Source organism: Falco peregrinus, chromosome 1 (genome assembly GCF_023634155.1).
Source record: "Falco peregrinus isolate bFalPer1 chromosome 1, bFalPer1.pri, whole genome shotgun sequence".
Lineage (NCBI taxonomy): Eukaryota > Metazoa > Chordata > Aves > Falconiformes > Falconidae > Falco > Falco peregrinus.
Genome location: NC_073721.1, coordinates 78420162 through 78441283, shown reverse-complemented (window position 1 = coordinate 78441283; position 21122 = coordinate 78420162). Strand labels below are relative to the sequence as shown.

Sequence of the window (21122 nt, the reverse complement as noted above, 5' to 3'; positions counted from 1 at the left end):
CTTGTTTCAAAGTGGATTTTATTCCAGGCATTAAACAGATTCTGGCACATGCTTTCTTCAAGAAAAGGGAAAACAAATCTGGGCTCCACATAAATTACATCTGGCAAAGTGCAACTTACAAGTGAGTGGGGAAAATAAACCTTTTGAAATTTATTTCTTACAACAGCAGTTTCAGCTCCCCTTAAATAAACCCCCACCGTTTCACAGCACATGAAAAAACATCTGATACAGTAACAGTTTTCTTGAAAGGTATTACCAATGCAAATGCTCTGTCTTGACAGTCAAGGGGGCTGTTTAAAGTAAACAGGGAAACAAGGGCGAGCAGCTGCTTCTTCTGACTGCTAAAGACACAAATCATTGGGCCAAATTTGAGGGCTCAGCCAGTTTGCTTCCAAAAACCCCACTGGAGTCCTGTTCCAAAACACAGCACTGCGTGGACCCTGGGGGAAAAAACCGCAGATTAACACAGTTCCTCCTTCTCTTCAGTGCAGGGGAAGTGGAAAGTATGTTAATAATGAATCTGGACAAGACTTTGTTTGTTCTGAGGAGCTTAGTTTGCCCACACTTGAAAAAAACCTTTTGTAATGCACCTCCCTGTCAGCAACTGCTAAAATCCATTGAAAACCAATGGCTTCCAGAAGATGATGTGGGGGGATGTCAGCACTGGGCCTACGGGGAGGTCCTGTGAGCAGTGCTTTAGCTGACAGCAGAGTAAGCAGTGGGGAAGTGACCTCAGGAGAACATGTCCAAAACCACAGACTTAGGACTCTGGTAGCCCCCAACTCCAGGAGCACTTTCAGTTATTGACATCTAGCATATGTCTACCTTTCCCCTTCTCTCCCCCAGGCTGGGGCACCTGAAGAAGGAGAGTGTCCAGTCTTCAGCTGCCCCAGCTCACAGCCCCAAACGGAGGCCAGCTCGCACTCTGCCAGGCGGTAAGCAGTAGGAAGAGAGGCACAGATCAGCACAGCTAGTCCAGGTACCTCCACTGCGTTGGAGGTGCCTCCAGCACTGGAGCCAACACAAAGTCAAGGGCAGTAGCCAGTGTGCTGACACGAGCCCTCTGAACCAGGGCTGGCCCACAGCTTGGAGAGCAAAGCTTCCGTGGTCTGCAGCAGTCATGAGAATTGTTTGTGGAGGAGCTGGGTCCTACTCCTAGCACAGTTTTGAAGAAGGAACTGCAAGAAAGCTGCGCACACAGTGGGAGCAAGGAGGAAGGAAGCAGTACCTGGTGGTGGAGTGAACATGCTGTTAGATGCAACCCTTAAGCTGCTGGTGAGTGAAACGGAGGAAGCTCAGATCGTGCACTTACGATGCATTTCGATGAAAATACATAACCCTTCAGCACTTCATCGTATACAGAGCTTATGTACAGTACCTGCTCAACGGCCTTTCATCTGTCTTTGCATCAACTTTTTTCAAGCTAAGTATGTGAGAACTTGAATGTTCCTGTCTCCCACTGCCTAATGATGCTGTTCTGGAAGCAGCATCTCCTGCATATTGTTGTATAGAAAAGCAATTGCTAGCAGGATGGCATCTCTCCCCCAGTGGATTTGTCTTTCCTGCCCTCTTTCTGTTCCTACTATTTTCTTTCCTTCTCTGCTCTTTCCTGGCCTCAGTCATTCAGGCCCAAAGCAATTCTATACAGGAAAAGAGAAATCTCTGCAGAGTCAGTGCCCCTCTTGCCACACAGAAGTGTGGCTGCACCATGCTGTACGCTTGGGACCAAAGGGAATTGCCTCCTGAGTTTTCACAGATTGGGCAGGTCATTCATCTGGTTAATTGGTGTTGAGATAGTGAGCTGATGTCAGAGTGAAGGGGGAAACAGGAAAAGAGCTCCTGCCATATGAATGATTTAGTTTTTAAATAAAGAACCGAGGACAGAAAACAAATCCTCCAGTTCTCACACAAACACTTCTGAGTGCATGCAACATTTGAAGAACAGTATCTGTTCTTTTGTCAACTGTTTGGGCTAATACCAAGCTAGGAAAGAGAATTAAAAAGGGATAGAGACATGATCAAAAGCAGCCAGCTGTTAGAATCCAAATGAACATCCTGTTTCTTCTACACCAGATCAGAAAGAATCCAGGCAATCAATTGCCTCCTGAAGGTGGCCCCACATCTGGCTCCCCTGCTAGGCTCTTGGAGAAGAGGACTGGTTTACAAAACCCAGTCCAAGAGGGGAATTTAACAGACCTAGTAGAAAAAGGTAAGGTTGTGGGATTTTATTATTTTTTTTTAATTTGAATAGGTAAACTTACCCTGGCAAGTCTGAAAACCCACACTCAGCTACAGCCAACTGGTAACTGGGAGCAGGACTGGATGCTAGCTAGAGCTGTCTTTGGTATCTCCAGAACACAAAGGAGCAATCTCTCAGGGCAGGCCTGTACTGTGACAGCATTTGTGCAGGGGGCAGTTTCAGCTTCACCAGCTAACCTCCCCAAGGTGCCTACAGGGAGGAGAGCTGGGTGTTGCAATGGGAGCAGTCCCAGGCCTTTTTGCCTCCTCTTTCTAAGAGCAGGTAAAAAGCAACTAGACAGCAGGATTGGGTGGCTTGTCATGCCACCCTGTGTTCACAAGGGCCCTGCAGAGCCAGCAAGAGGGCTGTGCTCTTGCCTAGCCGGCAGCGGGAAGCCTGCAATGACATAGGGGCTGTGCCCTTCTGCCTTTCACAGCCAGGAACTGGGAGGGCTCCTGCCACAGGCCTGAGACAAGTGCAGCGGCACTGTCAGTGTGCGTTGCCCACACAGCTCTGTGCATCACCTTCAGTGTGGGATGCAGTGGGCAGTGTCTGGTAGCACCAGAGAAAGAGCAGCCAGAGAATGGTCCCAGCTTCCCCAGCACCCCAAACTGTAGGCATCCATCTCTGACCAGCTCTTCAGGAGTGTGGTACCCTGAACCCAGGTCCAGCTGCGCTGCCTGCAGGCTTGGATCACTTGTGGAGGCAGGGCTGGCCTTCCACTTGTGAAAAACTGAAAGCAGGAATTCAGCAGGGAATAGTCCCCTAAACAACCCCTGGTTATGCTGATAAAACATAATTGTTCCTTTTCCAGCTCTCTTGTCAGCATTGTGCAAACCTCAGCCCATGTGGCTGTGGGGAGGCTACTGCAGGCAGATGAAGGAACGGGCCCACCACAAAGAGGTTACAAACCTGCTCCTGGGGTCTGCTAGTTCCTTTCCAGCCCTTTCACTCATCATGGTGACTCTTCTTCTGGCCAGTCCTCACCGAGACACACACATGCATAAATGATGCATGATGTTAGAGGGAAAAGCCAGGAAAGCCAAAGAGCTACCAATGTTTGTACAAGCATCGTCGTGGACTCTGGGTGCAGAGAAAGGAATGGATGGGGAGAGCTGCAAGGCAGTTCAGGTCACTCCAGGTATTGGGCTGGGTCCTCCCTCCTCTCTAGGTGCAGCTGTGCATGGACATCAGCTACAAAGGAGAACTTAAGACAACAGATGGGAAGATTTCAACAACTCTCCTCATCTCCCTCTCACCCCCAGCTTCTTTGAAAAGCTCAAAAACACCAAGTGCTCAGCTGAAATGGTGGCTTGCTGATGGGCACAATGAAAACACTTAGGGTCAGACATATAAAATCATTCCTCCCTTCCCAATCCCCCTCTGTTCCCAAAGTCTCATGCACAGAGAAACAAGGAGATCTCTGTGCTACCATCATGTTGCTTGTAGCAGCTCCCACTGCTGGCCAGGTACACCTGCTTGGCAAGGGTTGGTCACCACTCTCCTGGTCTGGTTTTCCAGGCAGAGACCGCTGACGAAGTGTTGAATGAAACTGCCTTTCATCTTCCACTTCTGTGAGAAGACAAAGAAGAAACATGCTATTACTTCCATTTAACCATGAAATTGTGCCTCTCCTTCAGGAACTGCCTGAAGGAGAAACGTTGAGCATAAACCTGAAGTAAACTCCAGCAACTGGGAAGACTGAAAATCTGGGTATGGGCAATATCTCCAAAGCACTGGTTTCTTGTATTAACAGTAACGATACCTGGAGTCTGAGTTTAGTTGAATTATAAGGCTAGATATTCAGGAACATCTAGAAGGCAAACATCACAAAAAATCAGCAAATAGTAGCATTTTCAAAAGCATATTATGTTCGCAGTTTCCCTGCCATTCTTTGTCCTGCTTCTCTAGGCACCCAGATACTGTCAAAACCTGAAACTCTTCTATGGTTTCTTTCCAATCCACATAAAGCAAAACATTGAAAGCTCTCCCAATGTGGAAAGCAATACATCCACAGAAAGCAAAAATCACACTCCTTGCTGCTTGATTAGATCATATCTATCTCTCTTCCACATCTCCTCATCTCTTCTTTCATCAAATTCAATACTTTTATCAGCACTACGCTGAAAGCTCCTCATAGCACTGCACCCTTCTCAGCTGGTCCTTCTTCATAATCTTATCTGCCCCGTCACCATTTCAGTTTGCAAGTGTCCATTTGATAGCTTCTCTGTACATATTGCTCTGCTTCCTGCAGTGCTGTCCTCCGGGTCTGCTCCCCTCCGAGCATATCTACAAGGTCCCAGATACAACCCTTTCCTAAAGGTCCACTTTGGCTGTGCTGCTTTCCGGGAAACAAAACATATGTCCTAACTTTGAATTGTAAAATCTGTTGGGAAAGGGCTGTACCTTCCATCCCTGCTGGACAGAACTGGGCCCATTGTGGCTACTAGTGAAGAGAAAAAAGCAGAAATGGGTCTGTGGACTTGGGATCTCCCAGGTGAGGCTGTGCCACTTCCCTCCAGTGGGGCACAGCTAGTTATTGGATGGAGTGCTCCAGACCCGGAGACTTTCCCATCACCCTCTTCAGTCACACTGATGACCCAGTTAGAATTAGGGTCTGGGTGCTCAGTCAGTAAAAAGCTAAGGAATATTATGAGGATGTTTTGGCTAACCCATGAGACCGATGAAGAAAAAGAAACAGCTTGACACACTCATGGACCAAAAGGCTACTGCAGAAATTATGTGCAAAAGGAATAAAAAATATCCTGTAATATTTGGACAGCATCAAAACCTACCAACGTTTTAATCCTTGGGTGACACAGCAAATATTGTCATATGCTGTGTGGTTTAAGATATCCAGTTCTGTGCAAAAATTGCTGGCAGCTCTCCTCTAGATCTGTGTGCTAGTTATGTTTCTTGGAGGGCAGGGCGGTTGCAAAGTCCGGAGTAATCTGTTGCTCCTGTGTCACATATTCCTTCAAGACTAAATAACCAGAGGCAGGACCACTGTGCCAGCACTGCTCGCCCTGCCTGACAGGATACCACTGAAGGTGCACCACTGTTTGAGCAGCAGGAAGAAGCTGGTTTTAATAGGTAAGGAGGCAGAGGAATGTAGTGATGATGGAGAAGAAGATATAAAGCAGTCTGTGCACTGCAATGCCCTCACCAGCTGCTGTGATCCACTGCCTACACAGGTCTCAGAGCCACCTGGCTCTCATCTGGCAGAAGTCTCTCCACAAAGAGCTGAGGAAGAGTTAATACCATAAAGCAGCAGCTGTAAGATATGGAGTGGAAAGCAGGAGGTTGTCTCCACTGGAAAGCAGCATACTGTGCCTAGCTGGTGTGCCATCTGCACAAGTCTCCCCACCACTGTGTCCCAGGGTCAAAGACACTCCAGCAGAGAGCCTCCTGGCTTTCTCCAAAGCACACCTACTGTGCAAAGGGAAACTCTTCCTTGCCCTCCACCCTCCCCCTGCCTCTCTGCACTTGTGAATTCCCAGACTTCACCTTCCCCTGCATGTGTGCTACAGAACAGCTGCCATTTGTCTCTTCCACACACCTCATAGCCCGCCAGCAGACCCTGCTGTAAAGGAGTATGCTGTTAAGAGATTTGAAATGGAGGACCAGTGCAATTACCAAGAGACACTGCTTTTCTTCTCCCCCCTAGCTGTTCAGGAGAAAACTAGCACCACTGGGAGGCTCGCTCATGTTAATTCCTCCAGATCAGAGACCTGCTGCCATGTCATCTCTCCATGCTGAGCAGGTACCCACTGTGATGTCTGTAGGGAGGGCCTACAGCAACAGACACAGCAGAACACCAGCAAAGATTTACCAGAGCACATTTTCTGCTGCTGACAAACTACACCAAATCAATCAGCTTCCCAGTGAGCCACACCACTGGAAAGCCCAGCATTTCATCACCCCAGATCCCTATGATCAAAAGAAAGTGGGGCAAGGATGGGGAAGAGGCAGAAGGAACACTGAGAAGGTGACAAGAGTCAAATGTAAGGCTCATCCAGGCTGCAGGGAGGTACCGTGTACGGAGCTATTATAAACTGCACTGACAATAAAAGCCGAAGTAGGGCTCCTCATCTCAATGGAAATCATATTTTTGGAATGATGGGATCTACCCTTTCTTTTGCTGCCCTCCATGAGATACCAAAGCAACTCCCCTGAACTCACCTGAACCTTTCACAAGATCACCCTGCCTGACTGTCAGGCCACAGGATTACCAAGGACAGTCCAACACCTAGCCCTGCAGGGACACACCATATCTCCGAGCCTTGAGGAGGGTGGGCAGTAGGAATGGGTGGGAACAGGAGATAAGATGCTCATCTCCCAACGTCAGCCATCTCAGAGCTGGACAACTTGGTCTAAACCAGTCACCTGGTGACATACTTATGGAGGGGTGCAAGGTACAAGCACCTGGGAGAGCTCAGCTTTCTCCACAGACCACAAGGGGAGCCTGGACAGCTAACTTTTAAATGACAATTATGATTCCCATCTTTAGGAAAAACAAACACAGCAGACCTTCTGCATACACAGCCAAACATGACAGGGAGTCCTCTCCTCTCCTACGCCCAGATTTATGACTTGCCTGTACTTGGAAGGAAAGCTTTTCGAAGATATAAGCATTGCACAATCTGAAAAATTTTGGCTTTAAAATCCTTCATGGTCTCTATTTCTTGTGCAGATGGAGATAATACAGTGTACTGGTCACAACAGGTTTGGAGTAGAGACGGAAAAAAAAAAAAAAAAGAATGCACATTTCCTTTAAAATGTTGTGTCTTGATCCTCTTCCCCAATGTTAACCAAATTTCTCCCCACTTTTTTGTAAAGCTCTTTTCCCATCTTTATTATCTATCATTGCTGAGTACTTTGAGGTGGCTGGATAGAAGTACTCCACATACAGTTACTAAGAGAAAAGTCAGAAATAGCCAGTTCTTTTCTACCCAATATATACAAGAGCTGAAGGTGTTTACACTAGTAATTACCCTGTAATTCTTCAAGGTAATCAAAAGTTTTCTTTTAACCCCAGCAATCCAATCAGTTCAAGGTTTATCTCAAGATCCTAACAATAGGATGTAACACTGAAAATGTAGTGGAGTTGGCCAAGCTCAGGGAATACAGCTGAGAAGAGCAGATTTTGTTGACTAGGACTGAGATGCTTTGGACAGATATGTATGGAGAGCTGATAACCAGAATGGCCAAGGATGCTGCAAGTTGTAATTGAATGTATTTGCAGAGCCATGGGCAGCCTGTAGCTGGTGTTGAAGGTGTCAAACACTAACTTTCAAACACATGAGCAGACAGACTGTGGTGGAAAAGCTCACAACACCATTCAGCAAGTACTGTCTCCCTTTGAGCACTGAAATTTGTAAAACTAAGAATCACAACTGAGAGAAACTCTTGTCTCCTGAAAATTCCTTTCAAGCTATGGCATACTGCCATATTGTTTTACCTAGTTATTGTCATGAATATGCCGAGTCAAGTGCTTCCAGAACAGACAGGTTTTCATTCCTCCTCTTTTCTGATAGTGTATATAAAGTTGCATTTGTCTGCACTTCAGGCAATATGATACACTGAGAAGCAAGGTGGGAAAAATTTCCCAATCACATTCAAAGGCACACTGGATTTCAAATACTCTTTGTCTCACAAGAAAACTTGTCCTCATTTTCAGGCTCGGGTCACATTCCTTCAGCACATTTTAATGAAATATGGCTGTTTAATAGGATTTCTCAGCATGCTTCTTGTTCTGTTGGGAAATACTGTGCCAATGTTTCTCATTTTCTTTCTCTTGTTTTAGTGTCTGACTCTCACTTTGCCTTCTATTTGTCCTCACTACAATACAAATTAAAATACCACTCCCACTGTCAGTCAGAGCCAAAACGAAAGCTAAAGGCAATAATTTATTGTGCACTCAACTAAAAAATGCTGTTCTCCAAATAACATTATGGATAACATCCATCTGGTTTGAAATCTAGTTCTGATTATGCAGAATAGCTCTTGGCTGGTCTTCTGCTAGCAGTGCCAGCTGTTGCTGTTGAATGATCAATGGGATCATGGTGCCAAATAGATTTTGTTCCTGGTTCCTTTAAACCCATGGGAGAATGGTCTGACAGAACCAAAAACTATCTATATTTTTACTATTGTCTCACATCTTCCTACTTGCAAACTTCTAGACTTGTTTTGAATTAATACGCTAGACACAGCTCATAATACTGTAAAGCTGCTGCTAGAGTATTACATATAGATACAAAATTATCTACCCTGTAGACACACTTAATACACAACAGCTGTGCAGCATGGGCACAAATTCAGTATGTTTGAAAGTGGAAAGCAACTTTAAGCACTGTAATGGTGCTGTCGTAAGGATCTAACCAATCCAATCTGGTGACACTAAAACAAAAGCCATCATGTGCCCCATCTTTTGTCAGAAATCTTATTTTTTCATCACTCATAGACATGAAATCCAGGATCAGAAAAGTCCAAATGTCTTCCACCACAGACCTCTGATGACAGTGACACCAGAGATGTCCCAAGCTGGGCTTTCATCATGCCACCATCTCCTCTCAGGAGAAGAGGTATGATGCATGCTGCCCAGGCTGACTCCCTTCCACCCAGACCACCTACTCGGGGCTCCCACTTGTCACTTCCACCTCTCTGAAGTAGCTCAACTCCCCCTGCTTCCTCCAATCCCACTCAGCTCGTCCGACTTTCTGAGAAGCCTCCTTGAACTGAGGAGTGGCTACACCCACGAGTAGTTTGAAAACACTGCTCTCCCCACAGCACTCGCACTTTGGGCTGTCAGTACCCACAGGGAGACAGGCAAGTTGTAGGGCAGCTGGGAGAATTTGTTCTCTCCAGCTTTACTCTTTCATTTCACTCTTTAAAGTTTCTACAGTAGTGGCTATCTCCTTAAAACTCAACCTCCCAAATATCAGGAGAAGGAATGGCATAGTTTGCAAAGATGACTGACTTCTAGCTAATTAAAATCCAACATCAGTATTAACAATTACTGGTGTGTTTATAGAAAGAAGGGACCATAACAACATTCCTCAAGAACACAGCAAACTTGAGCATTGCAAGTAGAACTGGCTTTATAAGTAGAAATCTGAAAAGAGAGTTCAGGACTTCAAAAAACCCCCCAACGTTTCAGAGGATTTAAATGCAAATTAGATTAAAATTCAAATGTACTTCTCCCACCTCATCCCTTCAGCCACAAGGCAGTTTGGAATGGCAGCTGTGATTCAAATCAGTCTCTTAATTATTTGAAATGCTTAAACAAAATCCTTGCTCACAGTCAGTTGGCTAAATCATCTGCTAGGTCAAGTCCTTGATTTAAGTGCAGTTTGTTCACATAAGGTAATGGAAAACAACAGCTCACATCCTTAAGTGTGCGTGCATGTCTTTATAAATGAGCTTATATATAATCAACACATCAAGGCTCAATAAATCCTGTTCCAGCAGCAGAATGGGCTTGGTTGTGTTAGCGTGGATTAATCTCTCTTCTGGCTAGTAGGGCTTGGACTCCTCCCTGTTTCAGGAGACCCTTTTCCTTCCATGACAGGGGAGGCTGTGAAAGACAGCTGATTTTGGCAGCTGCTAGCATCCTCCCTGCTGCCAGGGAAGAAAATGCTGCAAGGCATCTAAGGGGAAGCGAAGTGACCTAATTACACAGCAAGGGGGTGAGTGATTACTAACAAGAAAAAGGAGCAGGCAAGCACAGCCTACCTAGGATATCCTTGCAAGGCTAATATGAACTCAAGAGTTTTCCCAGCATATTCATGGTGACAACTCTTCAGGACATTTCTGCACTAACCAGCCCTCCAGAGGAAAGTTTACACAGGCTTTCCATAAACACGCAAGACTGGATTTCAGTGCTTTCCTTCAGGAAGAACTAAATTCAGAGATTCATGTAGCATTAAAAAGTACCCAACAGAAGAGGATCCTGGTTGATGACTGGTAGCAAGCTGAGCTGTCTCCTGGCTTTGGGCTATCAAAAAAATAGAAGTGCCAGAAAACACAGAGTCACAGCATAGCCTTAGATAACAGAAGACTTGTTCTTTCTTGGTTTAGAGGGAAGCACAGGAACTAGAGATGAAACAAGCCCAGTCCACTGTCTGCTAGTGCTGTGCTATCACCTGTTGTGTTTTGCCTAGTTCTGATAAAAAGGCACATCGCATCTCTGTGAGGGCACTGGGGCCATTGCAGAGGCCATCTCTTACCTAGTGCTGTAAGGTAAAATGACTTATGTGTCCTGACAGATCAGGCATGTCCATCTTAGAGACAGCATAAGAGTCACAGAGCTGCATTTTGTTGGGAACACTGTTGCTGTGTATTTTTCCTCAGGGAGCAGTTTGTGTAGAACATACAGCACTTTATGTCAGCTGGTATTTCTCATATGAGTTGCACCCACCCAGTTTTAAAGGTCTTTTCACATGTCCAAAGACAGCACAAAGAGCACAGTTCTCTCACTTCTAAATAAGTAAACAAAAGACAGCACTCACCACCCTTCCCTTGGGTATCTCAAAGCATTTGCTGCTTATCTACCCCTCCCTGATGCTGTGCTCCACCCATGCACCAGTCTGGCTGAACATAAATGTACCCAAGGAGCAAAGTCAGGGTGCTACTGAGCTAGAGCTAACCACGCTGCTGAGGGCCCAGGCAGAGCAGACACCCATACACTAGTGTGGTCTGCACTTCCCACTTTGGTCGCGGCAATCTCATACATCCGAGCTTATGAAACACACCAGAGGAGACGCAGAATACAGACGGGACTTTGACAGTACTAGGTTTTCCCCTGCAGGCTACACTGACGTAGGAACACTGGTATGTGGCAATGAAGGGATTAAAAACAGGTGCACAGGTACCTACCTGTCTGCCATCTTTCTGATTGCAGGCTTCCAGTGTGATTTGAGAGCCAGTGGAGAAGGAGGTAATGGAAAGACACTTGTCCTGCTGTCTAATTAAAGGGTCACTGAAAACCCACTCCTTTGGCATAAGAAAAAGAAAGGTTCCATTAGGATCATAAGAGTGAGCAGATGAGGGAGAAAGAGTTTTTTCTATCAGATATTTCAAAAACCTGTATCCTTTCTTCAGCTCTTTACCAAAGGCTCCCTGGGAAGACTACAGCAAGTCTTCACCTGATCAGAAGTTTATGCTCAGGCTTGGTGCATCATGACTACTACAAAGCCTGCAGCTGGCTCCCTTGACCATCTGAGCTGTCTGATTAACCCTGGATCCCGTGCAACTCCCTGATCTGCAGCTTTACAGATTCAGGCATACAGAGCAGGGGGGGCCCCAAGCCCTGATTTACATGGCATGCAATTGCTTCTGCATATTTTACATAGTGGACATGTTCTGTAATAGGTATCTGGGACCCACAGATTGTCAAGCGAAGCAAAACACATGCAAGCATACTCATGGACTCACATGTATCACCAGCACATGTAAAGCACAAGCCACTTCATTTTTCCCTCCTCTCACTAGATGGATACTCAACCCTATCAACTATTATTGTTATACTTGCCCCAAGGAAGAAATATAAAATGCAATCAGTTTCAGAGATTTCAGACAGTAATGACATGGAACAATGAGTCAGATTAAATGGCATGTTGAATGCTGGCTGCAAACTAGTTTCTAACCGTTAACAGATGTGAATATGTATTTTCTGGCATAAAATATCCTACTGTGACCCTTAACTTTCTCAGGCTGCTTCCCTGCTGCTTTCAGTCACCAAAAGAAGAGGCTGAGTGCAGATCTTCAGCTGGTACAAACTAGCACAGCTCCGCTGCAGTTAGGAGAGCTGCACCAAATTACTGCAGCTGGGTCTTGGCTATTTAAACTCTGTTTGGGCTATATACTGAAATGCATCTGCAAAACAGCACAATTCAAGCCATCCGCAGCTACAGCTGAACTGGCAGACCAAGGCACCTTTCTGATCCTGGGAAAATCTCTTAACTACATGCCAGGGTACTAGCCAAACATACCCCAGGACCAGTTCTCGTGGGTTGGCCAATGAAGCAGAGTACACCCAAGCAGTGATCTGAGCGGGAACAGCTACGTGACTCAAACCCTGGCTGCACACCTACTGCACGGCCTAGTCACACCCCTGAGCATTCAAGCACTACTGTTGCTTTTGAATGATGAAAATCTTCCTACTCTATGCCTGACTGCTAGGTCTGTTGAGCCAACAGAACTCAGAGATGGGCATAGCTTCTTTTTCTGCTTACCATTAAAATCATTGCCATGGCCAAATTCTTTGTTCATTCACCTCTGTACAAACCCACCAAGGCCAGGGATGCCTCTTCATTCTCAAGTAATAAAAAGGGCAGAAGCAGGAGCAAAGCACCAAACTGAAGCTTGCCTTACCTGAGTGACAGGTGGATTGCTCGCTGTCCCTTTACAGTTTCCCATGCCAGCCAACGTATTCCCTGTGGTATCCTGTGCCCGAGACTCCAGGCATTTTCCTCCTTGTTTAATTATTCCTGGAATCAACTCCTTTTCAGGAATCCTTAAAGTAAAATGACAGTTGCATGGTGCTTCATAGACAGAAATGTCCAAAGCACTTTCACACATACAAGGGCATAACTGGCCCCTCACTGTAACACAGTCCCCTTTATTTGACAGAAAATGAACAATATCATGCTATCCACTGGAAACGTCTGGAGGAGGCAGAAGTCAAGGGAGAACTTGGTCAGAGGGCTGGTACCCTTTTGTTTCAGGAGGTATAACAGGATTTTTTGGTATACCCCAAGCAGTTTAGTGTGATGTCTCTTCTGGAAAAGATCATTGCCAGTAAAAAGCCATATTCACACTGATATATGCTGTTTCTGCCTCCCCCTTTTCCAGAGTTTGCCCCCCCGTGCTAGCACATATTCACTGTCTCATTGGTAGCAACAGAGGAAAGATCTGTCAAGGGCAGACTACAGCTGGATGTTTTAGCCTTGACCCACGTTAGTTACAGACTTTGTTTGACTGAGATGTAAAGACGTGTTGCCAGGGTGTGTTAGCTAGCAAGTGCTAACACCACAGCTCTACCCAGGCTACCTCCCAGCAGAGCAATGATACGACGCTACTGCACCCTGAGCCAGGGCAGGGGAAGCCACAGGCACAGCTGGTTCTCACATCTATCAGGGCTTTCTCTGAAACGCCCACACCTCTGCACTGGGGCTGTCCAGCTCTACTTGGCCCAAGTACCTCCAGGCAGAGCACCCAACAGGCAGAGACCAAGCCATAACTGGGAGGGATGTAATGCTCTGGCACTTGTCTACACCCCGCACCTCTGAAAACACCACTGTTGCACATCTCTGAGGCACAACTGTGTAGGGCAGAGCACAGGGCTCCTAGAGGCAGGAGCAACAACCTTTTGCAGAGGTGTGATGATACAAGCCAGGAAATCACAGGAGATTTCTCACCAAAAAGAACAGAGGAAAGCCTTTTCCAGGCATAAGTCTCTTTTGCACGCTGCCACCACGGATCGGCTTCTCATTGTGACCCACCTCCCAGATACTTTGTTTCTACAAGCAGAGAACTGACTCACTTGAGCTCGGGATAGACGTTCTCCAGATACCACTGGAAGGATTTACAGTTCAGTTTGCGTCGCTGCTCCACTCGGTCTGCAACACTGGAAACACAGGCAGGTTGTTGAGGATAAGGCAGTGAATAGAAGGGAGGGGAACAGTGAAGATTGGCCAGGAGGTTTGAGGGAGACTATATGACTTTTTCCCATTACTCATTCTCCCACGTAGCTGTTGCTGGTTTCAGAGCACTAACAGTGACCTGAGGTGAAAAGGAGGAGAGAGGCAAGTGGCAAGAAATAGAGAAGGAAGACAAACACCTTCAGCGAGCAAACCTTGCACTTCCTTTGGCTCAGAACGACGGCAGGGCCCAGGTCCTACAGTGTTAGATAATACATTGCAGTAAAACTACTGCAGGACCAGGAAAGCGTTTCTGCCTCTGGGTGCCCCTGTAGAGGCATACCATGAAATCTGCACAACAACCAGCTCCTGAAAAGGCCTAGAAAGTGTTTGTGCTCGGGTATATACAAACAGTTAATCTGTGTGTGCTAGAGTGCATCTCTAGCTCATGGCAGCAGCTCTAGGTTCAGGTGGGGTTTCAGACCTAAAGGACATAGTTATTTGCTCTTAAGCAGTTTTGGGAAATGGGAGGGGTATAGGAGAAAATTAACGTCTGAGCAACTGCTGCAGCAGTCCTCCCACTGCTGATCTGCTTGGCTTTAGCTGGCTGAAGAAGAGGACTTACCTCAAGGAGTCCTGCTGAGCAGTGACACTAGGGACTCTCCTCTTCAAGCTATAACACTATATGGGTCTGTTGGGAAGCACTTTCAACTGTACCCATGCTCCTTGCCACCCTCAGCCCACAGAGGCCATCATACTGCCCATACCCTCAGGAGAATGTACTTAGATCCTATATTCACATCAAAATTGTGGGGAAGGAGGTTCCATTTTAGGCCCAGTTGACAGTGATGGCGTCAAAGGCATTTGCATTCTAAACTCTGGTTTTAATGCAGGTTCACAGGGCTGTTACTACAGGTCAGGAAATTACCTGAAATAAAACCCTACAGCTCTGCTCCAGCTCTTATTCAGCCAATGCTACCAGTAAAGCTGCTAGGAAGTCTGGGTGAACAAGAACTGCAGGTTTTGCCCCTAAAATACATGAGCAATTTATCTGTGTCCAATATGCAATGGTCTGGTTTCCTTTGCAAGCAGCAGGGTTACTTGCTATTTGGCCCCAGCTCAGCTGCTGCAGTCAGCTCAAGGACAGATAAACTAAGTAGGCAAAGCTATTTGTACTAAAGTATGTAATGCATCATGATAATAAAGCACAATATACAACAAAAAAAAGCGTGTGTGGGTCAGACCAAACCTGCTTGTCATCAAATAACCAGGAGACGCATCATTAACCAGTGCCCATAGCTATACATTTGAGATACAACTGCATTTGCCAAGTCCTTACGCTGATACAGCAATAGTTGCTTGTTCACAGGCAGATAAAACCCACAGATACATATCATTCCTGGGATTTTTTACGTTTATTTGGGAGTCATAGGGGTTTGTTAGCACAGAAAGCAAGCTCTTCCCTCATCCCAGGTTCTGGTGTCCATCACTGATTCCTGGGTCACAAAGAATGTTTAAGCCTGTAACAGTGAATCCCACGTGGACTGGAGACAGCTTTAGCAAAGGTGCTGTAAGGAGCACAGTTCTGCACAGAAGTGGGCTCAGCAGGTGCTGGAGACAAGTCACAATCAGACTGTGTTTCTAAATGAGATGTCTCCCTATTGGCCATGCTCTCTCCTGCCCTACAAACCAGGCAAACCACCCATTCCTCATCAGGAAGGAGGGGAGTGCACCAAGTGCAACCTGCCCCATCTGCCAGGTAGCTACGCTTGCCCCAGGATTCTGTATCCACACAGGAACTTTGGATCAAGCTCTGCTATGCATAGTTCACATTTTCAGAGCAGCTGCATGTGGTGTTAGAAAATATTCTTATCTACCCACTTAAAATGGTAGATTTTAATTCTGTAATGGATTAATAAATCTGTAATTGACTCATTACAGATCCCTTCAGCCTTCTGCTCACAAATGATCTATGCAGGGTTACTCGGGGAAAAATAAAGTGAATTAGAATCAAACTTTGTTAGCCAGACACTCAAGCTGCAACATCCCTGGCAAGCCAGCTATATTCAGAGCATCTCTGTTTCCCACACTTAGCACCAGAGAAGATCCCAAACCTATTTATTGCTAGCAAGGGGCTCACCAGAGCCCTCCTACCAAGGTTTGGGGGCAGCTTACCTTCCAAATGACTTCCCAATGGCAGATGGCCGGGCCTCATAGTAGTACTGCTTGTATTCATCCATCCACACCTCTGCTGTGCGCTTGGTGTTCCTGCATGGGCATTGAGGAGATGCTTTGCTGAGTGCTGCTGGAGAACCTGCCCTCCCAGCAAGTAGGCACTGGCTGGGCAGACCCAAGGCCTGTCTGCCAGGGGGGAGTGGGGGGCAGTCTCAAACATGAAACACAATGTTCAACACGGATGGATATAGATTGAAAGTCTACAAAGCCTTGCAAGGATAGTTCAGTTCAGAAGTTAAAATTTTAACAGCTATAGTTTACCATGATTTTTTCACATTTACTCCCTCTGCAGAGACACCTGGACTGACTGTCACCATCATCCTACTTTACAGTATCCCCTTCACCAGATTAGCATAACACCATGGAATAATTCAGCTTGGCGAACACCTCCAGGTATCACCTGATCCAACCTCCTGCCCAAAGCAGACTAGCTTCAGGTTAGGTCATGTCATTCAGGGTCTTGTCTGGTCGAGTTCTGAAATCTCCAGGGATGGAGAGTTCACCACCCTCTGGGGCCCTGCGCCAGTGCTTAACCACTCTCACTGTGAAGCACTTTGTCTCATCTGGTTTTTTTCTTCCCATCTGTCCAGCAGTGGAAGTTGTCCTTAGGGCTTGTCTCAGAGCACATACAGCTCAGTAGGACCTCTGGACTCAGAAGCAGCTCAGAGACAACAGAGATGACTGAGGACTGCTGATACACAGGCACATGTCATAGGGCACTATCCACAAATGGCCAGGGTCGCTCTGGGGTACTGCTCCCTGCCTCCATTGCAGACTGAGAAAGAAGAAGATGCACCAATAGAAACAACAGAGAAGGGAACAAGTTCTGTTCACAGAAAAAAGCAATTCATCCTTCCCTTGAGAACAAATGCTCAGCCACAAGCTGTTCTCTGTCATCAGGCAGAAAGACAACAAAGAATTCAGGCTTATTTAGACATGCCCAACATCAAGGTGACCTGGCTGCCACCAGGCACTACCAAACACCTACTTGATGTAAGTCAATGCATTGCCCTCAGGGAAGTCATAGGGATGACGCTTCCTGAACACGTGTCCCACTCGACTGCAGGGAACAATCTCCAAGCTGCCACCGCACATCCACACTCGGAAAGAGAGTTCTGGAAGAGACCCCAAGAGTCACACAGATGCAGGCAGATTAGAAGCATTTCCAAGAAGGGCAACTTCAGCAGTGTGCCTGAAAACTCTGCTCCTCTGCTCTACATGTATCGCCTGCAATAACAAAACCAGGAGGAGTGATGCCATGGTGAGAGCAGAAAAACTGTTCTCCCTTCGTTAAAATGTAGGCAACCCTTGTGGCTTGGAGGCTTCCTAGCCTCCTCCAGTCCCACTCCTCTCTTTGGTCACCTGAGCATCTCAGTGAGACACCTTTCCCTTTGACCAGATCTTTGTGGTTGCTGTCAGGCCTTCAGGATGGCATTTGGCAACGCTGAGATCACCCCCACTCCCACCTTGTTTTGGACTGCTGTAACACTACATCCCCACACAAGGATGGGAAAAAAAAATGGAGAAGAATTTACTGTGTAAAGCAAATCATGAGGAAGAAAAGGAATTTAGGAGACAACGAGAAAGAAGAGGACAAGATGAGGACATAGGGAGTAACTCAATGTCTAGAGCACAGTCCTCTACCTCATACCTCCATGTTATCTACCCTACAATATCTTGTAATTCTTGTTCTGCTTAGCTCTGTTAATAAAAAAAAAAAAAAAAAGTGGATGACTGGGTTAGTTTGTCACCACTTGCCTCTGCTGCAGGAGCTACTGAAAGCAGATATCAGTCTAATAGTGTGACTACAAAAATACGGAGAGAATCCTGCTACTTGAAGAAATCCCGCTGGTCCTGAAGCTTAACTTAACATTTTGTTAAAGGATTAGAAGAACAGAAGCTTTGATGTACAGGCACTTATTTGTATTACGGAAGAGATATGACCTTGCTCAAGCTTACAGGTCCGTCCTCGCAAATTTAATCACTTCCACACTGGAGGAGGGGTTTTCCACTTGTGTGTCACGTGGTAGTGAGAAGAGAAGGAAGAAGAAAAATGAAAATTAGCTGAGTAGTTTGGTAGTCCTTACCAAAAAGGCTTCAGATTGTGTAGACTAATTACTTCAAAAACTTTACTCAGTTGAGATCTCCCTCCAGTAATGCTTAAATCATGGGACTCTGATGTTTAGAAATTAAAAAAAAAAAAAAGGTATTCAGATCTAATAGCTGTTTCAAAGCATGTACACACACTAACATCTTCCCAACCTTCATCTTTCTCTATAGCTTTCCTCTCTAGCTCCTGGGAAAGGCTGTTTAAATGATGTGTTTTGGGGGAGGGGGAAGATGCTGTATTTAATCTAGCTTCTAAGTAAACCCCCATTTTATTAGACTGTATTTTGGGGCATTTCTTACTAGCTCTTGTCTGTCCCTGACTCTTCCCTAGAGGTTTTTATTTCAATCTCTTTTCAACAGGGAGTTCCAGCTTCCAAGAGAGGAAGGACTTTAAAAACAACAACAGAAAAAGGCCAAGACTTAAGTTTCTGTCTGGTGGTGTGTCCTGCTGGTATTTGCTCTCCTGGAATGAGGTTCTGACTCACTCCAGCCCATAACAAAAACCAAAACTCTCAATGTAGCATGTGTAACTTCAAACGATGCCCATTTCCCAGGAAAGGATTCCTCATGCCATATTGGTATCTTAGGCACACAGACAGACTGCATGTCCAGGTTTGTAAGTGACAGAATTCCTTAAAGAAGGGGCAAAAAAATGCAGGCTTTGGGCACAGAAGAGAAAATGGAGATCAAACAGCTTATTAAGGACTTTCATCCACCCTATGATGAAAAGCATAGCAGAACTTTTTGCTGTATATTTTCCAGGACATGACCTAGTCCATATGTGTTTTAAATTACTTAATCACTGTGGCTTTTCCCTGTCACAGTGGAAAAAAAGGGGTTTACCAGCTCACATCCAGCTGGAAGGATATTTAGGCAGCTGGTAATTGCTGCCTGATCATTTCTATGTACCTGCTGTGTGTGTAGAGCTTGCCTGGCTCTGTGCCCTTCCCATACATTCTTTTATCCTATTTCCTCACAGGAAAAAAGTTTCAAAGTAGTAGTTTATTAAAAATTGCCTTAATGGGCAGGGAATGTCCCATCTCACCCACCCAAATTAGTCAGAACCACTCTTCCAAATGGTGACCTTATCCAAACAGTTCCTTTCCACTCAGAATTGCAATTTGTAGTAAAAATAGTGTTTCAGAACATTATAAACATTTTTCCTTAATAACAAAATCTATATTAAAATTAAGTATGGAAAAGTTTTTGGATTTTAAGAGGGTAAATTAACCATTCTGGATATTTCAAGGAAAATTAATATTTTTAGTTGTCAAATACAGGTTGGTTTCTACCCCTCTGACATGCAACAGCAACAGGATCAATGTAGAAGCCACTGGTTGATTTACTGCCTCACATTATGCTGAAGAGCTGAAAAAAAATTAGCTCTAAAAAAGAGAAGTAGTACATTCTGGTTTTAAAATACCTTCCCATTGCCATGCTCGTAGTGGTGGTGTGGCAATGTGGCTCAGGGACAGGCTGCATTAAACAGAGCATTGTGCACTTAGCTTTGCTCTCTCAGTGAAGAGTGGAGGTGCAGGACAAGGGACAAGTGATGCGAGACAACAAATTTACAGGGAAACCACGCAAGACAGAACTGGCAAGCCCCGTGTACCTGGCCACTGACAGGCTTTACAAGAGCAACATGAAGGAGAATGAAACAGTTCTGTGGAGGCTGTGATCAGCTATGTGTGCAGGAATGGCTGTGGGTGCACAGGTGACTTACTGCCACGTACAGCAGAGAGCTCTGCTTAGCATCAAGCTACCAACATATGCACCAAATGACAACACTGGGCTTCAAGGTGGGCAGAAGCAAACAACCAAAAGCCTGAAGAAATATTCTTTCTCTGTATTTGGGGTTTACAGCTTTTACACCGTTGCAGCTCAGAGGCTGGCAGGATGGCCAAGTGGCTGGTTCTGCAGCTGGAGCAGGGCTGGTAACAGCAAAGAGCTGAGTGTGGCTGTGCAGAGGAGTCTGAGGGACACAGGACAGGGGATCTTCATGCCTGGGTAAAGGCTGCCTGTTACTTCTGCCTACAGTGCTTAGATGATGCTACTAGCACAGCCAGCCCCACTAAATATCTCTTTTTAATATCATGAATATCATTAACCTGAAGCAAGACCTCAGAACACAGAGAACACAAGCACTCATTATTAGATATTTTGTTTTTAAAAAGTGGTACCTTGATATTCTGTTATCAGTCAAAAACATTATCTCCTGGTTTCAGAGAGCATTTCTGAAAGAGGCAGCTGTCCCTGCTGTATTCAGAGAAACAAAAGTTTCCTCTTCCTGACTGTTTCTTTCTTTCTAATTGGTCCTCCAGGTGCTAGAAAACACCATATAAATTCTTCTTTAATGGGTTTTATGTACAAATTGTGACATTTATGGAAGCTGTAGAAACAGAATAATTTTTTTGACAGTGCTAGCCAAGAAAAGTCTATTTAGGTTGACTGCAAAACAGAGTAAGGCATTTATCTCTTTGGCTCCACCTGCATCATTTCTAAACAAATGTGCCAAATATGTGAGGTGTCCATGAACCTCTTCTCAATACTCTCCTTACTTTCGCCACTAACACCTGGTGACATTGAAGCATCCCTTCACACAGGGCAAAGAGAGATGCCTGGAATATCTGTGCCACCATTAAGTACAAGTACCATGTCCTGTAAGATAACAGCACTTGAGTGGACAGACTACCCTTGGCCTCTGAATTCCTCAGATGTTTGTGATGTCCTAGTCTGCTTCTAAATGTTTGCATTCTGAAACTCTTTGTACCCAAATTCCACTTACAAAGAGGGTTGTTTTATTAAGAAAAATATCCTTCTGACCTATCAAGCTGGGAAAGTAATTCAGACTTATCTGGGAAAGAGGAACAGGCATAAGAAGAGAACATAGGAGTGAC

At 45.5% G+C, this 21122-nt stretch overlaps 1 protein-coding gene across 1 annotated transcript in view; it reads right to left on the bottom strand.

Moving 5' to 3' along the window:
- Positions 1–21122, bottom strand: part of GALNT16 (polypeptide N-acetylgalactosaminyltransferase 16) — a 77166-nt gene continuing 56044 nt past the window's right edge. Inside the window, exons 10-15 of the mRNA XM_055820087.1 lie at positions 17105–17231; positions 16057–16149; positions 13785–13868; positions 12614–12755; positions 11117–11233; positions 1–3811 (exon numbers count right to left, since the gene is read on the bottom strand). Coding sequence (XP_055676062.1) covers positions 3674–3811; positions 11117–11233; positions 12614–12755; positions 13785–13868; positions 16057–16149; positions 17105–17231 — 701 coding nt within the window. The 3' untranslated portion in view covers positions 1–3673. The remainder of the gene's footprint in view (positions 3812–11116; positions 11234–12613; positions 12756–13784; positions 13869–16056; positions 16150–17104; positions 17232–21122) is intronic.